The 22,900-nt window shown below is 28.6% G+C and overlaps 1 protein-coding gene across 1 annotated transcript in view; it reads right to left on the bottom strand.

The window, feature by feature from the left end:
• The window catches only part of LOC117181801 (potassium channel subfamily T member 2), a 387,410-nt gene that overhangs the window by 157,920 nt on the left and 206,590 nt on the right, over window positions 1-22,900 (bottom strand). Inside the window, exon 5 of the mRNA XM_033374772.1 lies at window positions 16,098-16,172. Coding sequence (XP_033230663.1) covers window positions 16,098-16,172 — 75 coding nt within the window. The remainder of the gene's footprint in view (window positions 1-16,097; window positions 16,173-22,900) is intronic.

Below are 22,900 nucleotides of genomic sequence, written 5' to 3'. Positions count from 1 at the left end.
GCAAATTTTTTATCGTTTGGCATCCTGTAAAATCCCTTGAAATTTTTTGAAGTTCTTGAAAATTTCTCGTAATTTCTAAAAATACCTTCAGATCTTTAAAATCCTTTGATGTCCCTTAAAGTTATTGAAATATATTCAAAATTTCTTGGAATTTTTTGAAATACCTTAAATAACTGTAAAATCTTAAGAATCTTTTGAAATACCTTAAATAACTTTAAAACCTTTAGAATCTTGTGAAATCCCTTGACACTTTGTGAAGCTTTTGAAAATTCCTTGGAATTTCTAAAAATTCCTTCAAATCTTTAAAATCCTTCAAAGTCTCTTAAAGGTATTGAAATCTATCAAATTTTTTTGTAATCTTTGAAAATACGCCGAAAAATTTTTTTTATCATTTGGGATCTTTTAAAATCTTTTGGATTCTTCTAATATCCCTTTTAACTTATTAAACCTTCTGGAAATTCATTGCCACTTTTAAAAATCTCCTTAAATTGTTAAAAATCTATCCCATCGAATTCAAATTTATTAGACAATTTCTTGGACTACTTCAAAATATCCTTAAGGATTTCAAAAGAATTCAAGAAAATTCAGAAATAGGCATAGACACCTGCCTAGAGTGTCTTCATGGTAAAAAAGTTACTGAGAAGTTATTTTAAAAAAAGTTATTAATAGTGGCTGTGTCACAGTCCCGATTATTTCTGACAATCACTCAAAATGCCTATTGCAGAAATTCCTAAATTTCCCTGACCAGCAAAACCCCTAATTTTTCCCTGGTTCTAGGTTTTCCCTCATCTGCGGGCACCCAGTTAATTAATTTGATTTAAAATAAAAAAATTTTAATTGATTGGTCAAAATATAGTTTATAACTGTTAATAAATTTGCCCAATGCAATATGCTAAACGATGCGTGACTAATGCCTTCAATCATGTAGATATTCATGACGCAAACCAACACGTAAATGCAAGCCAGTTGAAGTTTGCTCATGGTGCCTGATTTTGAGCATCAAATGTCAAATAGTAAATATTCCAATTTCACTATTTGCGATTGATGTTAATCTAAGGTTTTCTCAGACCCGCAATTTATATTGATAAATGTCATTCTCCTCTTCTATCGAAACTTTAAGGCTCTTAAAATTACTTGGGTTTCCCCCAGGTCCACAATGTGTCTACAAGAATGCATTTTTCAATGCAATATTTTAATCACATAATAATTATACCAGCCCGTATAGAGCGGTTTTTTCGAAAAATGTTCTTTTTCTTGTTTTTATTTTGTAATTAAAAATAAAGTGTTTGCGCCTGTGAAATACAACGCGCTAGCTAACAATGTAAGTCGGGCTGCAGTTTGCCGGTCTAGTTTCTAATTGCATAAAATATTCAAGTAGCGTATCCTCGTCATTTGAAGTAATATTTAATATAATAACATAATATAATACAGTAATAAAAATAATTAATGATATTTAATGATTATTATGAAATGTTGTCACACGCTTTCCTGGCGGACAAAAGGAACCCATTCGGTTCCTTTTTAAAAAAACTTGAAAAAAGAGCAAAATCAACTTTTAACTTGTTGAAATTCGGATTCTACGTTAAAATTCCCTATGGAAGGTGACGGAATAATTGAAATAGTTTTTTTTTTGCCACGGTAAAAAGTTTTAAAAAAGATGAGACGTACAACGTCTGTTGACTGCTACACTTCAAACCCGTCGCCTGTACGAGTATGTAGGAGTCAACAGGCGTTTTATTTCTTATATTTTTTTAAACTTTTAACCGTTGCAAAAAAAACTGTTGCGATTATTCCGTGACCTTCTATAGGGAATGTTAACGTAGAATCCGAATTTCAACAATTATAAGTTTATTTTGCTGTTTTTTTGAGTTTTTCAAAAAGGAACCGAATGGGGGTCCAATCCCCGGTAATAAGCATAGAATAGAGAAAAATTAATATTTTTAGATTTCAGCGCAAAAGTGAATATTATTCTATTATTTTGAATGCGCGATTTTTCCATCTGTCTAAAATGCCACAATAAGAATAAGATACCTCCTAAATTCATTCACTTCGATTTCCATAGCGACCGCCACTCAGTTTTCTATCCTCTCAAAGAGAACGTGTTTTCAATATATTTAATTCCTTCTACTAGTACCAGGAACGCACCTCATATAAATATTTTTTATTCCTCAGAAGTGCTCATATTTTGATTTTATTTAATTCCTTCTATTAAGTTCACAAAATATGTGTAATAAGTTGTTTTAATTCCTTCATGCGGAATGTAAATTCTGAAATTTTAATTCTCACAAATTCAACTTTGCCTCTCTAGAGTTAAAATTATTTAAATTCACACATTTGCATAGATTCCTTTGTTGGATTTTTGAAGACGTTTAAATAAATTATTAAAATATAAATAAATATGAATTTGAATATTTATCGAATTTATAAGTTATAAAAAGATTTAATAATGAAAAATAGGTTAAATAAATGCTTTCGTTAAATTTTACTAATTCGATTGAGAGTAATAGGATTTGCACTTTTTCTGTTCCCGTTGGGGGATGTTTAGAAGGAGGTATCTGTGCAGAAATTGTTTGATTTCAAAAGTAATACCGATCTGGCTCCGATCGGATTTCCCGATATGGCCCTGATCGGTGGAACTCTGTGGCACATACCTGGGCCCGACCGGGCCAGACCGATTTCCTACTGAAACGCCATCTCAATGCGCTCGCAGAACCAGTGCTGCTTGATTTTTTCTGGTAGTGCAGTGAAATTTATATACATACTACTCGTTTATAATATTCTAGCAATGATTAAAAATGCATAAGGCGAGTAAGCCACGTGTTCGGAGGCAGTAAACACCAGTCAGTAGACCTCGACACCTGTGCGAGGAAGATGAGAGTAAGTAATTACTCTCTGCGAGCTCATTGAAACCTAACCTCAAATACATTAATAATTAATTAAATTGTTTTGGGTAAAAATATTATATTTACCATCAGATGAGTCAAATATTATTATGTGATGAAATTGATTAAGTTCTTTTGTTTTCAATTATTATTAAAGAACTCAAGGTTTTTCGATTTAATGTAGAGTTAAAATTATCAAATCTATTTACAATAAATGAATTGCAGTATGCAAAAAATTGTAATGTTCTTAAATTATAGGAGTAAAATATGTGATACAATCAATTATGTTATTGAAACTTTAATTCTGCATTAATAATAAATTTATTACAGAAATACATTAAGGACAAATTTTCATAACATTCCAGCAAGAGCTAGTTACTCAATTGCGCATGCGTCGCATTCGGAATCTAATTGGTTTCGCGCGAAGTTTAAAATGATAAACAAAGTTTTTTTTTATTATAAACAATGATATTTCAACTTATAAAAACGTCCATTAAGTTGAAATTAATTAATAATAATAAAAATGAATTAAATGCATATTCTGTAAATAATATTTAAAACAACCAGAAATATATAATTCAAACATTTTCATTTTTGTTTAAAAGTTGTTTGGTCTATGTTTCTTCTTAACCGATTTAAAAAAATAAAAAAATAAATAAATGATAGTGCAATTTTTTGCCGAAAAATTATATACAACCACTTTCTCGAATTTTTCAAGAAGTAATGCAATTGACAGAAAATTGAATTTATTTACAGTAAAATGTTAATAAATCGTAAATCATAGGTTATTTCCCGATGATTTTCTTTGGAATTATTCGAAAATGTCAACTTGTAGGGAATCTTTTTGCGAAAAAACTTTTTCTAACTTGTTAAAAAGTTTTATAGACAACATTTTTTTCAAGAAATTAAAATTGTTGCTTATAATATTTCTGGTTAACATCCATTTTTTTCATAAAAAACAAACCTTTTCCTCGAAACTGATACCATCCACAATAATTTTACGTTTTTCAAAAGTACAATTAAATTTTGTATCCTGAAACCTTTTCTTTTCGTGCCTGTAGTACGTTAATTTTAACTTCAAATAACTTAATTGGAAATTCAAAATATTAAGGTGGCCTTCGAAAGAAGAGGACTATTCGATAGTTTTGAGTTTACTTATATTAAATCTCCATTTGTGAACTTCATGAATGGATTATAATGAGTCTCATCGTGTACCGATCGGGCATTGATCGGGTGTCCCGACCTGGCCCCGATCGGGGCGTGTGTTTCATGCACGGCATGGCCCCGATCGGGGCCAGACCGAGATTTCTGCACGGGTAAAATCGCGTATTCATAGGAATACAAATTCCTAATTTTTCTGAATTCAACGCTTTTTACCTGGTGGGGTCTTTACGGGTACTTTGTAAAGTCTCCATTCGGTTCCTTCGGTACGCCAGGGTTAAGATGGTTACTGCCCAACATGTCGAAGGCATTTTTGGTTAGATTTGGAAAACTATTTTTTTTATTTAACATCGGGCTGTCCCGGTATATATTATCAGTCACGGACGCATTTTTATAATGCAATCAAGTTATCTGCTGAGAGCAGGGTGCCTCGACTTATTGGACAAAGCCTGGTTTGTACCCCATCACTGACGGACTGGGTTGCATTCAAGTACACGATGGAGGGACCTACAATGTTTAAAGTGGGTTCCGCACCACCAGAACCTCGGTAAAGGTACCCAGAAAAATTTCGAGAGGTACCGGCTCAGGGATAGAACCCCTGATCTCTGAGGTGAAGTCCACATAATTTTAGTGGGTAAATACAATCTCTCAAAGAGGAATTTTTAAAAAAATAGCCTGTTTCTTGTTTTATAGCAATTAATTGAAAATTTGATACATTTTGTGCGCCTAGGATGTAGCGAACGGCCACCATGAGTGTACATGAGGCGAAAGAAATTCTAGGCGCTCGTTTCGACGATACATAAAACATCGTACAAAACCAGGATCGAGCTTAGGATTTGATTGAGTGCCTGTCATTCCCTACTCAACGTTCCAATTGTTAGATATAAGAGCCGGTTGAGAGAAATTAAGAATGATAACAAATTAAGGAATTTAAATTCAATATTCAATATTCTATCAAAATATGTATTTTTTCAAGAAAATTGTGAAAACTATGAAGAAAAAAGGCGAATTATCTTCAAAAGTATTGAATTTTCAACCAGAAAATTAAATCATTTTAAGAAAAAAGTTAATTTTTTACCAAGTAGTTAAATTTTTCAATGAATGGTTTTATTTTTAACTAAATAGTAAAAGTTTCTACCAAAATAGTTAAATGATCAACCAAATGTATTAATTTGTAACAATAAAGTTTACTTGCGATCAAATATTTTTATTTTCTATTAATTTCATATATTTTGAAGCCAAAAAGACGAATTTTCACAAAACCGAATTTATTTTAAAAAGAGTTTAACATTTAACCAAAAGTTGAATTTTCAAATAAAAAGATAAATTTATTCAACGAAAAAGAATTTCGTAACCAAGAAGATCCATTTTTTAATTAAAAGTTAATTACATTACTCATTTTTATGAAAATATAAATATTATGATTCACCCTAAACATTGATTAGAGACAATTGTCTAAAATTAACAAATAAATTCACCTTCATTGTGACCGTTGACAATATTTTTTTCTTAATTGTAGACAATCCGGACATTGTAGATCTTCAAAATCAAATGATTGTACAGAAGCGTTCAAAATTTAAAGTGTGTACTAATAAATGGAAAATTTTGTATTTCACAAATTTTCCAACAAGTTTGACCTTGAAAGCTTAATTAAAAAAAATTGCTATTTAAGAGTGGAATAATTTCTTTATTTTTGAATAGTTTTAATTTTACAATTCTGAAATTTTACTGTAAGCATTAAATTGTAAAAGTTTCCCTATTTATAACTTTAAAATTTTTAATTAACATTGAAATTGTGGAATTTCTAAGAGTCCAATGGATATTTCAACATTGTTAATTTCTGAATTTTTGAATATTTTCCATTGAATCGTACTTGGTTAACATAGAATATTTTTGGTTGAATATTCAATTATTTGTTGAATGTAGGACTGTTTTGTTGAAAATTCATGTTTTGAGCTTCATCCATTCATTTAATATTAATTAATCTCTTTGGTTAAAAATGAAACTATGTAATTTTCATTGTGAAGCAAGCAGCTGTATTTAAAACAAAGATTCAAGAAAAAATGAGAGAAAAATGATGAATTTCGAGTTTTCGGTTGAAAATTATGGAAAAGAAATTGCTGAAGAAAAGGTTGCGAATTCCACATCCTTCAAGTGTAATCTGGAAAATAAAATAACTTGCAATTCAGGTCCGTCCACTCAGCGCCACCACCAAGGCAAATTATAAAATGGAACACGCCATATTTTTTGCTTTTATTTTTTTGCTAATTTTCTGCTAATAAAAAAATTTTTTGCTCTTTAAACTTCGGAGAAAAGGGTGGTAGCGCTAGTAGGACGTCCACTCAGCTCCGCCACCTACGAAAATCCACTAAAAATGATTATAATGCGATAAACGATAAATGGAAATTTTTTTGCTTTTTTTTTGCTCTTTGATCACATATATTAAGTTTCCCATAAAACAACCCCTAAGTCTTACACAAATACCCCCTATGATTAAAAACTTTTTAAAAGTTTAAAACTCACCTTGAACAATGAAAAATGATTTAGGACTCAAAATTAATAAAATGAAACTTGAAAATTTCTCTCTCATTATAATTTACCCCGAAACTACCCTCCCACGTGAATCTACGCAGCGGAACATAAATGTGTATGAAATAAGCATAAAAATAATACAACTTAGAAAACGTTGTTGATCGATATTTTTTTGCTCCTTTTTTGCTCTTCAACAATATATAATATGTTACCCGAAAACTACCCCTAAGTCATACACACCCTCCCCTCGTCATCAAAAACGTGGAAGGGTAGTTTTGAGAATATTATATTGAGAGGGAAAGTCTTAAGTTATATGTAATCAATTTGGAGTTCTAAATCATTTTTGTATTGTTCAAGGTGGTTTTCCAACTTTTAAATCGTTTTTGATGACGAGGGAAGGGTATGTATGACTTAGGGGTAGTTTTTGTGTAATGTATTATATATCATCGGAGAGCAAAAAAAGAGAAAAAACATATGCTTCTTTCATACATATAAATGTTCTGCTGCATACGTTCACGTGGAAGGGTAGTTTTGGGGAAATTATAAAGAGGGCGAAATTTTCAAGTGTCATGTGATTAATATGAAGCCCTAAATCATGTTTACATTGTTGAAGGTAGTTTTACTATTTTGAAAACGTTTTTAATCACAGGGGGTAGTTGTGTAAGACTTAGGGGTAGTTTTTTGGAAAACGTAATATATGTTATTGTAGAACAAAAAAAAGCAAAAAGTCTCCTATTATACTATTATTATCCTATTATCCTATTATACTATATAAAAGTCTCCTAAAGTATTCTATTTTATAATTTGCCTTGGTGGCGGAGCTGACTGGACCGACCTTTGCAATTCCACATTTTTCCGATTCAAGAATACGCAGCATCTTTCTTCCATATTTATTGTCGTAGAATCTGAGAAGAGAGGATAAGTTACGGAAACTCTCAACAGAAATTGAATAGATTAACCGATTTTCTTCTTTCCTTTTTTAATCGTCTTGTCCTTATCTAATGCATCTAAAGCAAAATATTGAAATTAAATGCCTTAATATTTTAATCAATCTTAATTTTTCTCTCAACCGGCTTTTATCTCTAACAATAGGAAGGTTAAGTGAGGCACGACAGGCACATAATGAAATCCTGAGATCGATCCTGGGTTTTCAAAATGCATCCAATTTTCAATTAATTGCTATAAAACAAGAGCCAGATGATTTTTTGAAAAATCCCTCTTTGAGGGATTGTATTTACCTACTAAGACTATGTGTTTAAAATATGAGATCAAAAAATTCATAATTGTGGAAAAATCCTGTCATTTTTAAATGCATGGGCTAATTTTCAAGCCTGAGGAAGCACCTTAAGGTGGTTACTGTCCAACATGTCGAAGGCATTTTTGATTTAGAGTTGGATTTTTATTTGATTATTTTGTACGGGGCTGTCCCAGTGTATATCATCAGTCTTTATGATCCATGCTTGCATTTAGTTTATTAAACATTCTTTGAAAGCCTTCGATTGACTCTGCATAACAATCTTATCATCTGCGAACGCTAACCCACGTACCCTTACTCTATCGAAAAGAGCCATTCTTAAATTATGACTTTTAGAAAATACAAACAATATAATATCCTCGTTTCTGCTTGCAAGGAAGTTATTATTTTGTAACTGATTACCATCAAAATTAAATGCAATGTTTAAAATAATAAATTAATAAATAATAATAAATTGAAAAAGTAGATGATTTTCAAATATTTAATAAATATTTAAAGAAAAATTTGACAAAATGTAAATTTTTGAATATTTTTGTAAAAAAATTGAAGTTCCTAAAAACGTTTCAGTTAATGTTAAACGGGGCAAAACTGGACATTGTGGACAAAGCGGATCACCCAGAATTTTCAATTTCATGATTTGATATTTGGTTTTCTGGATAAAAAAAGCGGGTTGCTTGTCCTTTTTTGCAGTCCTTCCGCATTTTCTATAAAATAAAATTCAATATTTAATTAAAGAAGAGATGTTCTTTAAAACTCAAACTCTCTTTAGCGACTGTGACTCCCGGTTTTAAATCATTATGCAACGCAACTGGGCCATCAAGTTCCCGGATTTACGACGATGTGTGTAGACACCCAGTGACGCAAAACTAATGAGGTTAAGCTAATTAAATTTCCATGCACAATATACCGGGTAGAGATACGTAATATCATTATACGTTTGATTTTCAATGAGATCGAGCTCAATGATTTCAAAATAGAATCAATTATCTCGATCAAAATAAAAAACTGCAATGACAGGCATCACAGTTTTAAGGGGATTAAAAAGACTCGTTTTTTTCCAGATTCATAATAATAAGTCCGCAAGGATGCACTGCTTAAGATAATATTGGAACCATATGATCTCAAGGCAATTTTATTCGCAAAAGCAAAGCGATTAAAAAAAAAGTTTTTGTTGAGCTTTTTGTAATTGAAAATTGAGGGTTCTTTTGCACCTGTAAACTGCAACACGTTAGCTCACACTGTATGCCAGACTCCAGTCACACGATCTAGTTTCAAGTAGAATAAAATCTGCAAGCACTGTGTCTACGTCGCTTATAGTAATATATAATATAATAATATAATGTGATACAATAATAAAAATGAATAATCATCAAGCCAACTTAAAAATGATAATTTTTAAGTTGGCTTGATGGTAAGAAAAAATAACTTCTTGCCGACAAAAAGGAGGATATAATATTATATATTTTCTCGAAAAATTATCATTATATGTTATTATTATTATTTATTTTTATTATTGTATTATATTATATTATTATATTACATAAGGGGAGAATGGTCCTAAGTCGCCACTGTGGGTTAAGCTGCCACCCTCGTGTTTCTCAGAGATGGCGCGCGTGTCGGTTTAACAATTTTGTCGTATGAAAGATTGTTAGACATGGACATAATTTACGCTGAAAACTGTCACTTTAGTTATCTCTTGACAGCCTGAGCGCGGTATACAATTTTCGTGTAAACGGAATTCCGTTATCTTCCATTCTTGTGACGCAACTACAGCGATTTTTCATTGCGATTTATTTCGTGTGCGTAATAGCATGAGATGTTTAAAAATTCGCAGTAGTCCTGGGTCGGCACCAAACAGGTTGTCCTGAGTCATCACCTTTTTTTGTTGCCCTTGTTGTTATTTATGTATTATTTTATTTTGTGTGTTTTAATTCCATGCCACTTATCTCTTTTTTTTAGTTTGGTTGTGTTTTGACTGCATGTTTCTGGTCTCTGGTAGGTGTCCTTTGTATTCTGTGTTTTTCATTGATTTTCCGCTGATTTTACTTTAGACAATATTCTAAATGTTTTTTCACCTTAAATAACCCAAAGTTGTCCATTTCCTTATAAAACTTGCAAAACCTGTCATTTTTCTTTCATTTTAATGAACAAAATAATGTGCCGACACGGAACCAGAAGGTGCCAGCTTAGGACCACTATTTTCAAAAATAGCAAAAATCCAAAGACATAGCATTGTAGATAAAGGATCGTGATACTTAACCAAAATCATTAAAGCGCTATTCAACCCTGTTTACCCTATTTGTTCGACCAAAACTCTTACTGTGCCGACTAAGGACCACTCTCACGTTTTTAGACAAAATCGCTTTGCTTCTGTCAGCAAAATTGCCCTCAGATTAGTTCCTTCAAACATTGCATCAAATAATGTATACTTATAGACGTATTATGATGTAGCGAAAAACTGAGTCTTTTTAATTTCCTTAACGTTTTTTTCGGTATTTTATGTCAATATATGGATCGAGCGGAAAGCCTGTACTCAATATTTTAAATTGTGGACTCACAATCACTACAGCGGATTTATAATGAAAAATTTACGAGTTAAAAAATGTTCACAGGGTCTTTAAAAATGCAGGGTATCCTGTATTATTTCGAAAGAGCTTATATTCGGATTTTTTATCTAATAAATTATTGTAAATATTATAAATCTTTTAAGGTTAATGCATTTCGCTGAAAATGAATTTTTTATAAAGTGAGAAATATTTTAGGATGACTTAAAACATTTAAAAATTGCTGGTTGTATTACTTGTTTTTGTAGATATTAGCATTCTTTAACAAAAATCATTTTCCGGATCGACAATTCTTAACAATTGTAGGTTATGTTAGCGATTTACATAAGGGATGGGTATTTTTAAACAAAAATGATTAGTTTTTAAATATTCAAAAATGTTCAGCAATTTACATTTTTCGAATTTAGCAGCGTTTCTTATCGGAAGTTAAGAATTTAAACGAAAATCATTATATTCTAAAGTTCGTAATTTTTAACAATTTTAGGTGTAATAATATTATAATTTGAAATAAAATTTCAAAGAAGATTTATAACTTTTAATAATTTTGGGTTATGTGAGCGTTGTTTTCAAATACATGTATTTTAAAACAAAAATCGATATAATTCGAATAAAGTGTACTCTTTTAACAATTTCGAGTTATGTTCCAAAATTTTCAACGAAAATTCGTATTTTTAATAATAAAGAAAGTTAAATAAGATTCATAAATTAAAACAATTTTAGGTTATATTGTCGTTTTATGTCAAAAAATGGTATTTCAAAACAAAAATAATTAGAGTTCGAAAATAATTTACCGCTTTCTGTTTTGTTAGTGTTTTTCGTAGAAAGTTATTAGTATTTTTATTAAAAAATGATTAGATTGCAAAGAATATTTACCATTTTTTAACAATTTTAGGGTGATATTTGCGTGTTTCTCCTGAAATTGGTATTTTTAAACAACAAAAAATCAGTATTTAAAATACATTTGAAATAGAGGAAACTAGTCCTAAGTCGGCACCCATGCGTTTTTCAGATATGGTGTACGTGTCGGCTTGATAATTTTGTCGTATGATAGGGTTGGACGTAATTTACACTAACAATTGTCACTTTAGATTTCGCTTGACAGCGTGAGCGGGGTACACATTTTTCGTGCAAACGGAATTCCATTTTCTTCTATTTTTGAGTAGCTGCTACATGTGTGTAAATATTTCGAAAAGTTCAATCGATACAGTGCGTTAGTTTCCTGTCTTCTGTGTGCTTTTGCCTGATAAAATCAATTTTTTCTTTGAATTTGTTTCGCGTGCCTAATAGCATGAAATTTGTAAACGCTTGTTGTGGTTCTGATTCGGCATAAAATAGGTGGTCCTGAGTCGGCACCAAACAGATCGTCCTGTGTCGGCCCCAAACAAATAGTCCTGAGTTGGCACCTTTTTTATTGCTTTTATTGTTATTTGTGTGTTATTTTATTTTATGGTGTTTGAATTCCATGTTACTCGTCTATTGTATTTTTTCTGTGTTTTGACTGCATATCGCTTGTCTCTGGTAGGTGTCCTTTTATTTTCTATGTTTCTTTATTTTATTTTAACTGATTCTATTTTCTTGTATTCATGGGAGGCAATTTCAAACGCAAGAGAACAAAGCGTGATCCCCTTGCGCTTCGCCGCGCATTGGGGGCTCAGGACTAGAGAGTGCCGGCTTAGGACCACCATTATGAGAAATAGCAAAAATCGACTTCTTCACTTTGTTCTACATTGCGACCGCAAAAATGACTTCATACTGCTCTGAATGACATAGAATTGTAGATAAAGGATCGTGCTAAATGGCATAAGAAATTAGAGCGTCACTTATCGTTATTTATCCTCGCATTTCAGCAAAAACTCTTACTGTGCCGACTTAGGACCACTTTCCCCTAATAAAATATACAAGATTGAAGAGTTTCAAATTATGTTAGTGATTTTCGTCGGAAATTAAAATTTGTATTTGAAAATTATTAGTTTTGAAAGGGCTTTAATCATTTTTGAACAATTTTATGTTGCGTGGGGTTTTTCAATCAAAAGCTGGCATTTTTACACAAAAATCCTGATAATTTAAACAAAATTTAGAATCCGTTAACAATTTTGGATTATGTTATTGTTTTTCATTTGAGATTGGTGTTTTATTTGTCTAGACAGTTTTAAATAGTAGTTTTCTACATTCAGCAAATTTAGACTAAAATTTCTAAATTTTGACAATTTCTTTAGGAAGAATTTGAAATTGCCTCATTTCTAATTCCAAGCGCTCAGAATATAACAATTTTATTTTGAATTCAAGAATCTTGATATTGAATGATTTCAGATTATAATTTCAAAAGAGGACAATTTTAAAACGTTAAAAATGAAATGTTTTCCGATTAAATCTTTCAAAAATAGATCTATAAACATTCAGAGGAAATAATTGAAATTTGACGATTTAAAATGGAAAACTAAATGGAATAAAAAAAAAATACCATCTAAAATTCTAGAAAGCTATATGTTTGTTAATTAAGAAAATGATATACCATAAAAATGGATTTAATTACAAATTATTTAGTCACAAATTTTCCAAACTAAAAAGTGTGCAAATATCAAGCCTTTTATTTTGATACTCTATGATTTTAAAGAATTTAAGTAACTAGAACGTTTTGTGCAATTAAAAATGAAACTAAGCTATTTAAAATATTTAAATCTACAATTACTAAATTTGAAACTGACTAAAATTAAAAAGATTGAACTGACAACTTGCAATTTGTTAATTTCTAGATAAATTATGAGAACCTCGAGTCACGTGACATGCACGTGACACCAAATTGAATAACTGTTTTGCCGCCTTCAATTTTCAATATTTTTTTCATGTTGAACGACTTAAGAGAAAAAAAATTATAACGCACCTTCGGTTCAGATTACAATTATGTATTAAAAAACTATTTTATTTAAAATCGCGAAACAACCATATTGTTTAAGTTTCACGCTTCTGAAGTACACATTTTTTTTTAATTTTCTAATATTTCTTATTTAAAACTACTTTTTAATTTTAAAGGTCTTTTAAAAAAAATCAATTTTAAAGATTTAGAATTGAAATTTTTTTCATTTTTAACGATGTAAATAAACGTGAATTTATGTTTTGATTTTAGGAAAGTTTGTCTAATTAGTTTTTATGGTGAATCATTATTATTTAATTTATTAAACATTTAGATTTCTAGCATTTTAAAAGCTTTTACTTTGAATATTTGAATTTAATTTTTTATTTCAATTCCTTTGTAATGTATTTGAACCAAACCAAAATAATAATAAAATTAACTAAAACAATTAAACTTTTCACGCTGTGAACTAAAGACCACAGAGAGGTTTCCACAAAATTGAAAATTTTGTTTCTCCTCTTATACTGTTTGCCAAAGAGGGATCTTTGTTGAATAATAGAAGCGTTCTCTTCCGCGGAAGATTGTTTTGAGTTGAAAACTTGGAGAGATTGCAGAATGGAGACTTTTATTCAACTTCATATTATAAAGGATTTAGAATTTTCGCAAGGAGCTTATAACTTAAAGACAAATGGATATTTTTGAAATTCAAAAACTGCAAAAAATTATTCACGCACATTTTTATTTTTTGCAGGTGTCTCAAATTAAGAAAAAAAAAAGAATTGCCTATTCGAAAAGCGTTTTCGAAACCTGAAATAATTTTTGATTGTTGTAGCAATTTCAACGTTTTTTCGAATTTTTCTTCTTATTTGGAGTGAAAAAGGCAAAAAACTCCCTATGATTTTCTTTATCATTTAACAAATTAAAAAAATCCCGTAATTAAAATTTTTTAAACCCTAGTATTTTTTGTAGCCAAGTAATTTTTGTGGTCAGGAAAATTTTGTTCCTTAAATCAAATTATCACATTTTTCTCCTGAATAACGAAAGATGCATGAAAACAAATTTTAAAAAAAAGTTTGCGTATCTGTGAAGTTCTATAAAAAATGTCTATTGTAGTTTTGTGATATCTTGTATCGTTTATAAGAAAAATTCAAAAATTATATTCTCAGAAAAAAAATTATGCTAGCTTATAAAATGGGATACCTCCCATGAAGAAAATCCTAATGTGATTTTTCAATATTCGAAGAAAAAAGTACTGCAGATTTTCTGCAAGAACGAACATTTTTTATTTTTTGAATTATTTACAAATGCATTAGGTAAAAGGTGTAGAATTTTTAAGAAAAAAATTGTGATTTTTTTGAAAAATGGATATCAATGTTCAAATATCTGTAACTTTGTAAACATTTTTTTTTATTCAGATTGGAAATATATATAGATAGAGAATTATTGTTGAGAAGCAGGATCCATTCTTAATGTTAAAATAATGCTTTTGAGTGGTGCAATTTTTGAAGAAATGGCTTTTTTAAGAAAATTAAATTCTAAAAAAGTTTTGTGATATTACCGCATTTGAAAATTCGCGAATAACTGAATTCCTGATAGAAAATTGCCCAATTATCAAATATATAAAATAGAAAATTCCCGAATTATGACGTTCCCTAACTTAAAAAATTTTAAAACGTTGTGTAAGTATATAATGATTTATCAAAAAACACAATAATTATATATTTTTATTTTTAAAAAATGCGTTTCGAAGTTCAAAGTATCTAAAATTATTATTTGAATTTAGAATAACAATGATTTCAAAAGCATTTCATCCTGAAATTTATTAATTCAAATTTGGATTATTTTAAGCTTAAAAAATAATTTTAGAAAATTTGAAATCGCAAATGAAAAAATTCCCGAGTAATAAACTGGGACCCATGAAAAATCCTGAAAAAATAGAATTGCCGACAGTGTAAAATTCCGAATTATAAAATTCGCGAATAATAAAATTTCCGAATTGGAAAACTCTCGATTAACAATATTCCAGATATGGAAAATTTTTGAATGATACAATTCCCGAATAGTTTATAATATTGCCAAAATATAAAATTCCAGAATTTAAAGAAATATTTTTTAAAAATATTTACTTGTTATTTTCAATTATTGTTATTTGAAATTCAAACATTAATTTTAGAAACTTTTTATAAAAACATTTCATTACTGTATTTTCAATAAATTAATAAGTCGCATAAAAAATGCAATCGCTTAAATTCGGGCATTTTAAATTTTGGATATTTTATAATTCGGAAATTTTCAGTCTGGAATATAATTATCTGGGAATTTTCAAATTCGGTAATATTATAAGCTACCGGGAATTCAATTTTTCGAAAATTTTAAAATTCGGTGATATCATAAACTAATTAAAAAATTTAGTATTCGGGAATATTATTATTCGGGAATTTTCCTGTTTCAGACTTTTACAGTGTCGAGATTTTTTTATGTCGGCATGTTTCAGACGTCTCATATTTTCTGCAGTTATTGATATTTTAAATCGAAACAATAATTTTGAAACTTGAATTATTAAATATATTTTTTTCCATAAAAATATTTGATTATTGTATTTTTAATGATAAATGATATCAGAATTCGGCAATTAGAGAATTTTATTTTTCAGTCGACTCATAGTGTACAACAAAAATATTAATCACAAAAATTGAAATATAATTTTGAAAAAATACTTTAAACTAAACAAATTTTTTTAAACAATATAAATTTACTCGGAATTAAAGAAAATTTATTTGTTTTAGAACAAATTAATCATTAAATATTTATTAATAATAACAATAATAATAAATTAGCATCAATTAACTCACCGTAATCGTAAACGGGATTGTTGTGACCAACTCCAGGATGAAGTGGAAAGACAGGAGTTGCTGCCAGATGTTTCCCTGTGAACATTAGGAGGACAGATCAACATACCCAGTGACATACTTAAAAAATAGTTTTGTAAAGCAAATTTAGGGTATTTTTGATGAATAGAAAAATTTTATTTTGATTGTTCATATTTAGAGAAAATGATATTGATTCAACGAACTTTGTTATAAAATGAAAATATTTTTCCCTTTCAGTAATCACGCACGGCTCTAAACTTTTATTTTCTAACATTAGGAACATAAACAATTTCCGAATCCATTTTTGAACGAATTATTAAATGTTGAGCTCCAAAAATATTTGAAACAATAATAATTGAAGGGTCGCAGTACAGGACTAGAGAACCAACAAATTGGACTTTTTTATTAGAGCTAAAAAGCATTCTGTGAAATCAAAATCACTAATTAAAGATCAAACAAAAGTCTTGTTCCTTGCTGAAGTATTGCTAGATTGAGGCCACAAATTTTTTATTGAAAAAATGTATTCTAGTTTCTTAAATTGTTTGGAATGTTTTTATCTAAAATTATTAAATTTAGAATTAAGTACCACAGATTTCAATGTGGAATTTAGAAAGATTTAATTTTGAAATTGTCCTTAAATTTGTGATATTTGAATTTAAAACTACTATATTGTGAAATTTGAAATTGAAACATCCAAAAATGAAGAAATTTCAAACAATATGATTTTTAATTTGAGATTTTAAAGCAAAAAAAAACTTTAATTCCAATTCCTGAAAAAACTAAACTTTCTCAGAATTGTGTATAAAACACTTTAATTTTGAATTCACAAATAAAATCATGAAATGTGCAGTGTGTTATTAAAAGTGAATGGGTCGATATGTACTAAAAAATATCATTTCTGTAAAAAAATTACTGTCATTTTAAAGAATGAAGAATTTAAAATATTGTGCACTATTAAAGTTTAATTATTCTATAGACGGAAAAATGATATGATTTCCAATTAAAAAAATAATTGAAACGCGACGAGTTAAAAATTAAGCAATTTAAAAATTCGTTAAAAAATTTACGTATTTTGAAATAAAGTTCTTGAAACAAAGCGTTAAAAATAATTAATTTTTGAATTATTATTTATGTATTATAAATAAAGATCTGATATTACTAAAAGAAAAATATTTCTCACTGTGTATTTAAAAAAAATGTTTATTCTGTAAAAGTATAATTTAATGGATCACTCATCTCTTTTGTTACTTGAGGATGATATTTTATGAATATTATCCAGTGAAACAAGATATAATTAGGAGGGCTTTTATTTCAAAAAAGTTCTCTCTTAAACCCACTTTTCGAATAATTTATGCTTGCTTTATTTACCTCGAGAATATAACCTTTCCTAATTATACACGCAATGCAATTATGTTTACTTTCGCGGCTTTCTGTCCTCTAATTAAATGTTACTTTGAAAATAAAATTAAAAAAAAAATCTACACCTTTTTCAGTATTGTTCGCTCAGACTTCTCAGATTTGTACATTCTCGTAATATTAAGACGATCGCGGGTTTTTTTAAACCTTCAAGTTTTGAGATTTCAGATAAAAACTTAAAAAGTTTGAGTATAAACTCGGATAATTTCAGAATCAGAATTATAGCTTTATAAAAAAACAACAAAGAAAACAAAATGAAAAAACAAAAATGAACATTTTAAGCCAAACAAAACACAATATGGAAAAAGTCAGGATAAGAAAAACATTGATTTTGAATGCCCTATAAGATTATGGTACTAACTTTTTGAATTTCCTTCAAAAATTAAAAATTAAATTTTGATCGCACAACAAAAGAATGTAAACCTAAAATTCCAATTTGCGATCAAGCTATTCAAGACACGAAAAAAGATGAATAAAAAAAACGTGCACCAAAAAAAAAAAATCGAAAAATTTGTAATTAATCACTTTTTTATAGGATAGGTATGTTTGGTCGTATTTGCAAAAAAACACTTGAAAAAAAATTAAATTAAATTTGTGGACAAATAACAAGCGACAAATAAAAAATAATAAGGTCAAATCACCGTCACCTGTAATTTGGTGATTGTGAATTCTCTTTTGGTAAAGCTCCTTCGGCTCTAGTGAACACATTCTCATGATGTATTTCGTGATTCGTACTCGATTTTTTCCAAAATGTGAAATTTTCTACATCATGTTAAACACTTATATATGAAATGTAAATTGCATTTGTATATGTGCCTCTCATTGGGATTGCTTATTTAGATATTGAAAAATAAGGTACAAGTTTGATTTATCATGATTACTTTAATAATTGTTTCTTATTTTGAATTAAATTTTATTCTCATCTAGCCTAAACAATATATCATTTTAATACATTTATATTATTACTATTTATAATATACGTTGGCATTGAAGCATACGTTTTTTCATTGTCTTGTTTTCATACTTGAAAAAAGTGCACCTCCTGCAAGAAAATCTGTTTTAATAAAAATTGTATTGCAACTTGTGTCGGTTTTTCGGAAGTTTAATTATTTGTGTCGAATGTTTGTTTTTTACGATTTATACTAAAAATATGCACTCTGCCGTAATGTATATTTGAAAAAATTTGTAAATATAATTCAGGTGAAAAATGTTGCTAAATAAAATGTTGTTTTAATGCGTGTCTTTCTCCAAAAAGGTAATTTGGTTATTTTTAATATGTTTTCATAACAAGATTTTATAACAAATTTGTGGATATTTTATGGTGAAATAACTTATGTTTTTTCATTTTCTTCGTCTCTCGTGATTTTGTTCTAAAAGCTTAATCTTTTAGTTTTAATCCAAACATTATTAATAACAAATGTGCAGATCGTTTTTGGGTGAACAACTTTTGTCAACTAATTTTTTTCATACTTTGTGTCCTTTTCCGAAAAACTTAATTTTTTAATTTGTAATGTTATTTTTTACGATTGAAACAAAAATGAAGCGTTTTATAAAAAATTATCCATGACAAATTTTTAGTGCTTTTTTGGATGAGCAACTTTTTGAATTTATTTTTTTTCGTTGTTTGTGTCGTTTATGCTAAAATTAAATATTTTATTTCTTAATGTGGTTTTTTTGAATAAAACAAAAATCTCGCATCCAATCGAAAAATAAATAATAGCAAACTTGGAGCTGTTTTTCTGGGTTAACAACGTTTGTCATATTATTTTTTTGTAGCTACTGTCGTTTGCATGACAAATTTCATTTTTTTATTTCATGTCTTTTTGTACGAATAAAAAAAAACTACATTTCATACAAAATAGTAATTAAGTTAAAATTTGTAGATCTTTTCGGTTGCACAATTCTAGTTAATTCATCTTTTTTATTATGTTGCGTAGTTTGACCGCAAAATGGAATTATTGATTTCGCATTATTATTTTCTATTTAAAATGTTAATTCTCGATTTTTCAAGAAAATTCCAAAACTTGTTCGGATCATTTTGTAAAGCTATGCCTCTGATTATTCTCTTTCTATCGGAAAAGGTCATATCAATAAATTGTGTAAGTTTCTGAGTGCTACGAATAGCTGTACATAGAATCTTTAAATTTCGAAAAAAATAGTCTCAAAAAATTTTAAAATGATCTAGTGTTTTCAATTTTTATCCAAAATATCTGGGTAATGCACTCGACTTTTTCTTTCAAGTCCCGGAAACTGTGTCCCAAATTGCAATTCAATCCGATAAGTGCAAGAGACACTTGATAAGAATGTGCTTTTGTTAAAGCCAAAGGAGCTTTAACAAAAGAGAATTCACTATTACCAAATTACAGTTGTCAATGATTTAACCTTCAATTTTAAAAGTATGTGCAGAAATGTGCAGCGCGTGACGAGAAAGTATCCACACAGTGGGCACATTTTTTCAAATAGGATATAACACATACGTACAAATTCTCTTTGTCTTTTGTAATTTTAATTTACGTGTGTCCCCATTACATTTTCTATAAAATAAATTATGAATATGATATTATCAATTTAAGAATCAGCTCTTTAGAGTAAATTCAAAGTGGTACTTTCCTAGTGAAACGGAATATATTAATGTATGATGTTTTGCGATGCGTATCATCATTCTGATTAAGGAAATAGCAGAGATCTCATATCTCTTCACCCATTCATTTTAATACGAAAGCGTCTGCTTTGAACCTTACTTGAAAACATGTTTATAAATGTAAGGCTAAAATAATTTATTTGCAAAGGAGAAAATTTTGTTCCAAATATTTATCCTATATTGGTCAACAGTAAATCTCGAAATATGAAACCGTTGCACAGGTCAATTATTGTAAACAATTTATATAAATAATTATGTTTATAAGGTTTTCAAACGCCACAAAAAACTTTATTTCGATTAAAAATGCCTGAATGTCTCATAAGAGTAGTATTTAAAGTTTAAAATAACCATAAGTTAACAATTACCATTATTATAAATATTCTAATAAACAAATTGCATTTTCTAAGTACTGTTTTTCTCATCAAACAAATTTAAAACTAATTATAACTTATAATAAATATCTGAAAAAATACAAATGTTTAACATTTGTATTGTTAATAACAATATTATAAACAAATGATAAAATGTAGTGTTTTCCGACGAGAAAAAATTATTTTGTTTCTAAATAATCTTGCAGCTATTTCAGTAGTTATATTTCATCAAGAAAGTGTGACACCAACCCACAATTGTTATTGTTATTAAAAATATTTAAAACAAACAGTCATGTTTGGCAATTTTATGTTTGAATAAGCAGTTTTTCGTAATGAATATTGTAATGGATCTTGATAGAGGTGCCTAAATAAGTTACTTTCTCGGTAATTCTTATAGAATATTATTATTAAATAGTAATGAAAAATGGTAACTTTAATAAGTAAAATATTTAGGGATAATTATTATTCCATGGGAAGAAAAAGCTTTTTCACCACTTACAATTATGTGGAGATATTTTTTTAAAAGAAAAAATAAATTAAGGGAGACAACCCTGTAGTAGATAATGATCTTACAGTAGCTAATTTTTTTTTAATGCTAATGGATGTTAAATAATTAATTTAATGTAATTGATAGTAAGCGCATGACAGGTCTTAATATATATTTAAATTATGATTAATTGCTTTACTTAAATTTGTGTTTATACTTCAGAATAATTCAAAATAGTCTAATTTTCAAACAGTTGAATTTTTAACAGGAAAGATCAATTTAAAAAAGATGAAATAGTCAAATATTCATTTAAAAAAATTAATTTTCAACGAAGCAATAACGAGTTTTTAACAAAGTAGTTGAATTTTGAATCAAAAAGATGAATTTTGAACTAAAATAAAATAATGAATGTTCAACTAGAAAAGATAAATTTCCAGATTCAAAAATGCACTAAAAAAGATTTTTCAAGAAAATAGTTAAATTTTAAAACAAATACTTACATTTTTAATCATAAAGATGCATTTTTTAATAAAATAATTAATCTTGAATTAGAGCAGTTAAATTATTAGTTTAAACAATTTACTTAAACAAAAAAAAATAATTTTCAAGAAAATAGGTGAATTTTTATCCGAATGCTACAATTCTAAGCCAAAAAAATAAATCTTTCATCAAAATAATTATTCTTCAACAAGAAAAGTTAAATTTATAGTTAATAAAACTAATTAATAAAAGAAGAATTTTCAACAGAATAGTTTAATTATCAGTCAAATAGTGAAATTTTCGACCAAAGGGATAAATTTCTAAATAAAACGATGAATCTTTAATAAAAAAAAAATGAACTTGATACAAAGTAATTTAACCAAATAATAAAAGTTTCAAAGAAAGAGATACATTTTCAACTAAAATAATGAATCTTCTAACAAAAAAATAAACTTTCAACAAAGGAGTTCAACTATGTAGTTAGACTAATAAAAAAACAAGACGATGATTTTTTAAGCAAGAGGATTAATTTTGTCCAAAAAAGACTAATTTTAAAATTGGAATGATGAATTTTAAACCAACAAAAATATTATTTTTCAAAGAAGAAGTTTGACTTTCAACCTAGTACATAAATCTTCAACTGAAAAATAAAGATTTTCTATTAAAATTGTTGAATTTTAAACAACAAAATTAGATCTTCATTTCAATAATACAATTTTTAACAACGAAAATTAGTCTTCAATCAAAAAAGATAAATTTTTAACAATAAATTATGAATTATTAACCGTAATAGTTAAATTTTCAGTTGAAGAAATTAATTTTCTACTAAAAATGTAAATTTTTGATTAAATAGTTCGAGTTTTAACAAAAGATATTAATTTTTAACTAAAATCATGAATCTCTAACCAAAATAATCAATTGTCGACGAAGAAGATTCTTTTATCAAAAAATACCATTCTTTTAACGAAATAGATAAAGTTACGGTCAAATAGTTGCATTTTGAACTAAAAAAATTAATTTTCAAATATATATATATATATATATATATATACCCCCATTCGGTTCGGTTTTGATTCCTCTAGAATCAAACCGAAGGGCCTATGACAAAGCCACCGAACGCGTCCTCGGGTTGCAGATAGAGGGTCCCTGTACCGAGGGTTTCTGCTGAATACGGTTACAAAAATAAATAGGCAGTCGCGGACAATTGTCCAGGGGTGGTCCCGAAGGAATTAACCTCCAAGAGGAGGTGTGAAAACCGTGCCGAAAGTTGATCGGCATCTGGGTGGGTTGTCTAGAACGGTGACTCTGGGATACCGGGCGACCTCTTAGAGTACGCAGCCTTATCCTTGCATGCGGGGCTCTACAAGGATGGACGAACCCCTTTCCCTAG

The sequence above is a fragment of the Belonocnema kinseyi genome, chromosome 10, assembly GCF_010883055.1.
Source record: "Belonocnema kinseyi isolate 2016_QV_RU_SX_M_011 chromosome 10, B_treatae_v1, whole genome shotgun sequence".
NCBI classification, from domain to species: Eukaryota; Metazoa; Arthropoda; class Insecta; order Hymenoptera; family Cynipidae; genus Belonocnema; species Belonocnema kinseyi.
Note: the sequence above shows the minus strand (reverse complement) of the source record. Positions and strands in the feature narration are given on the sequence as shown.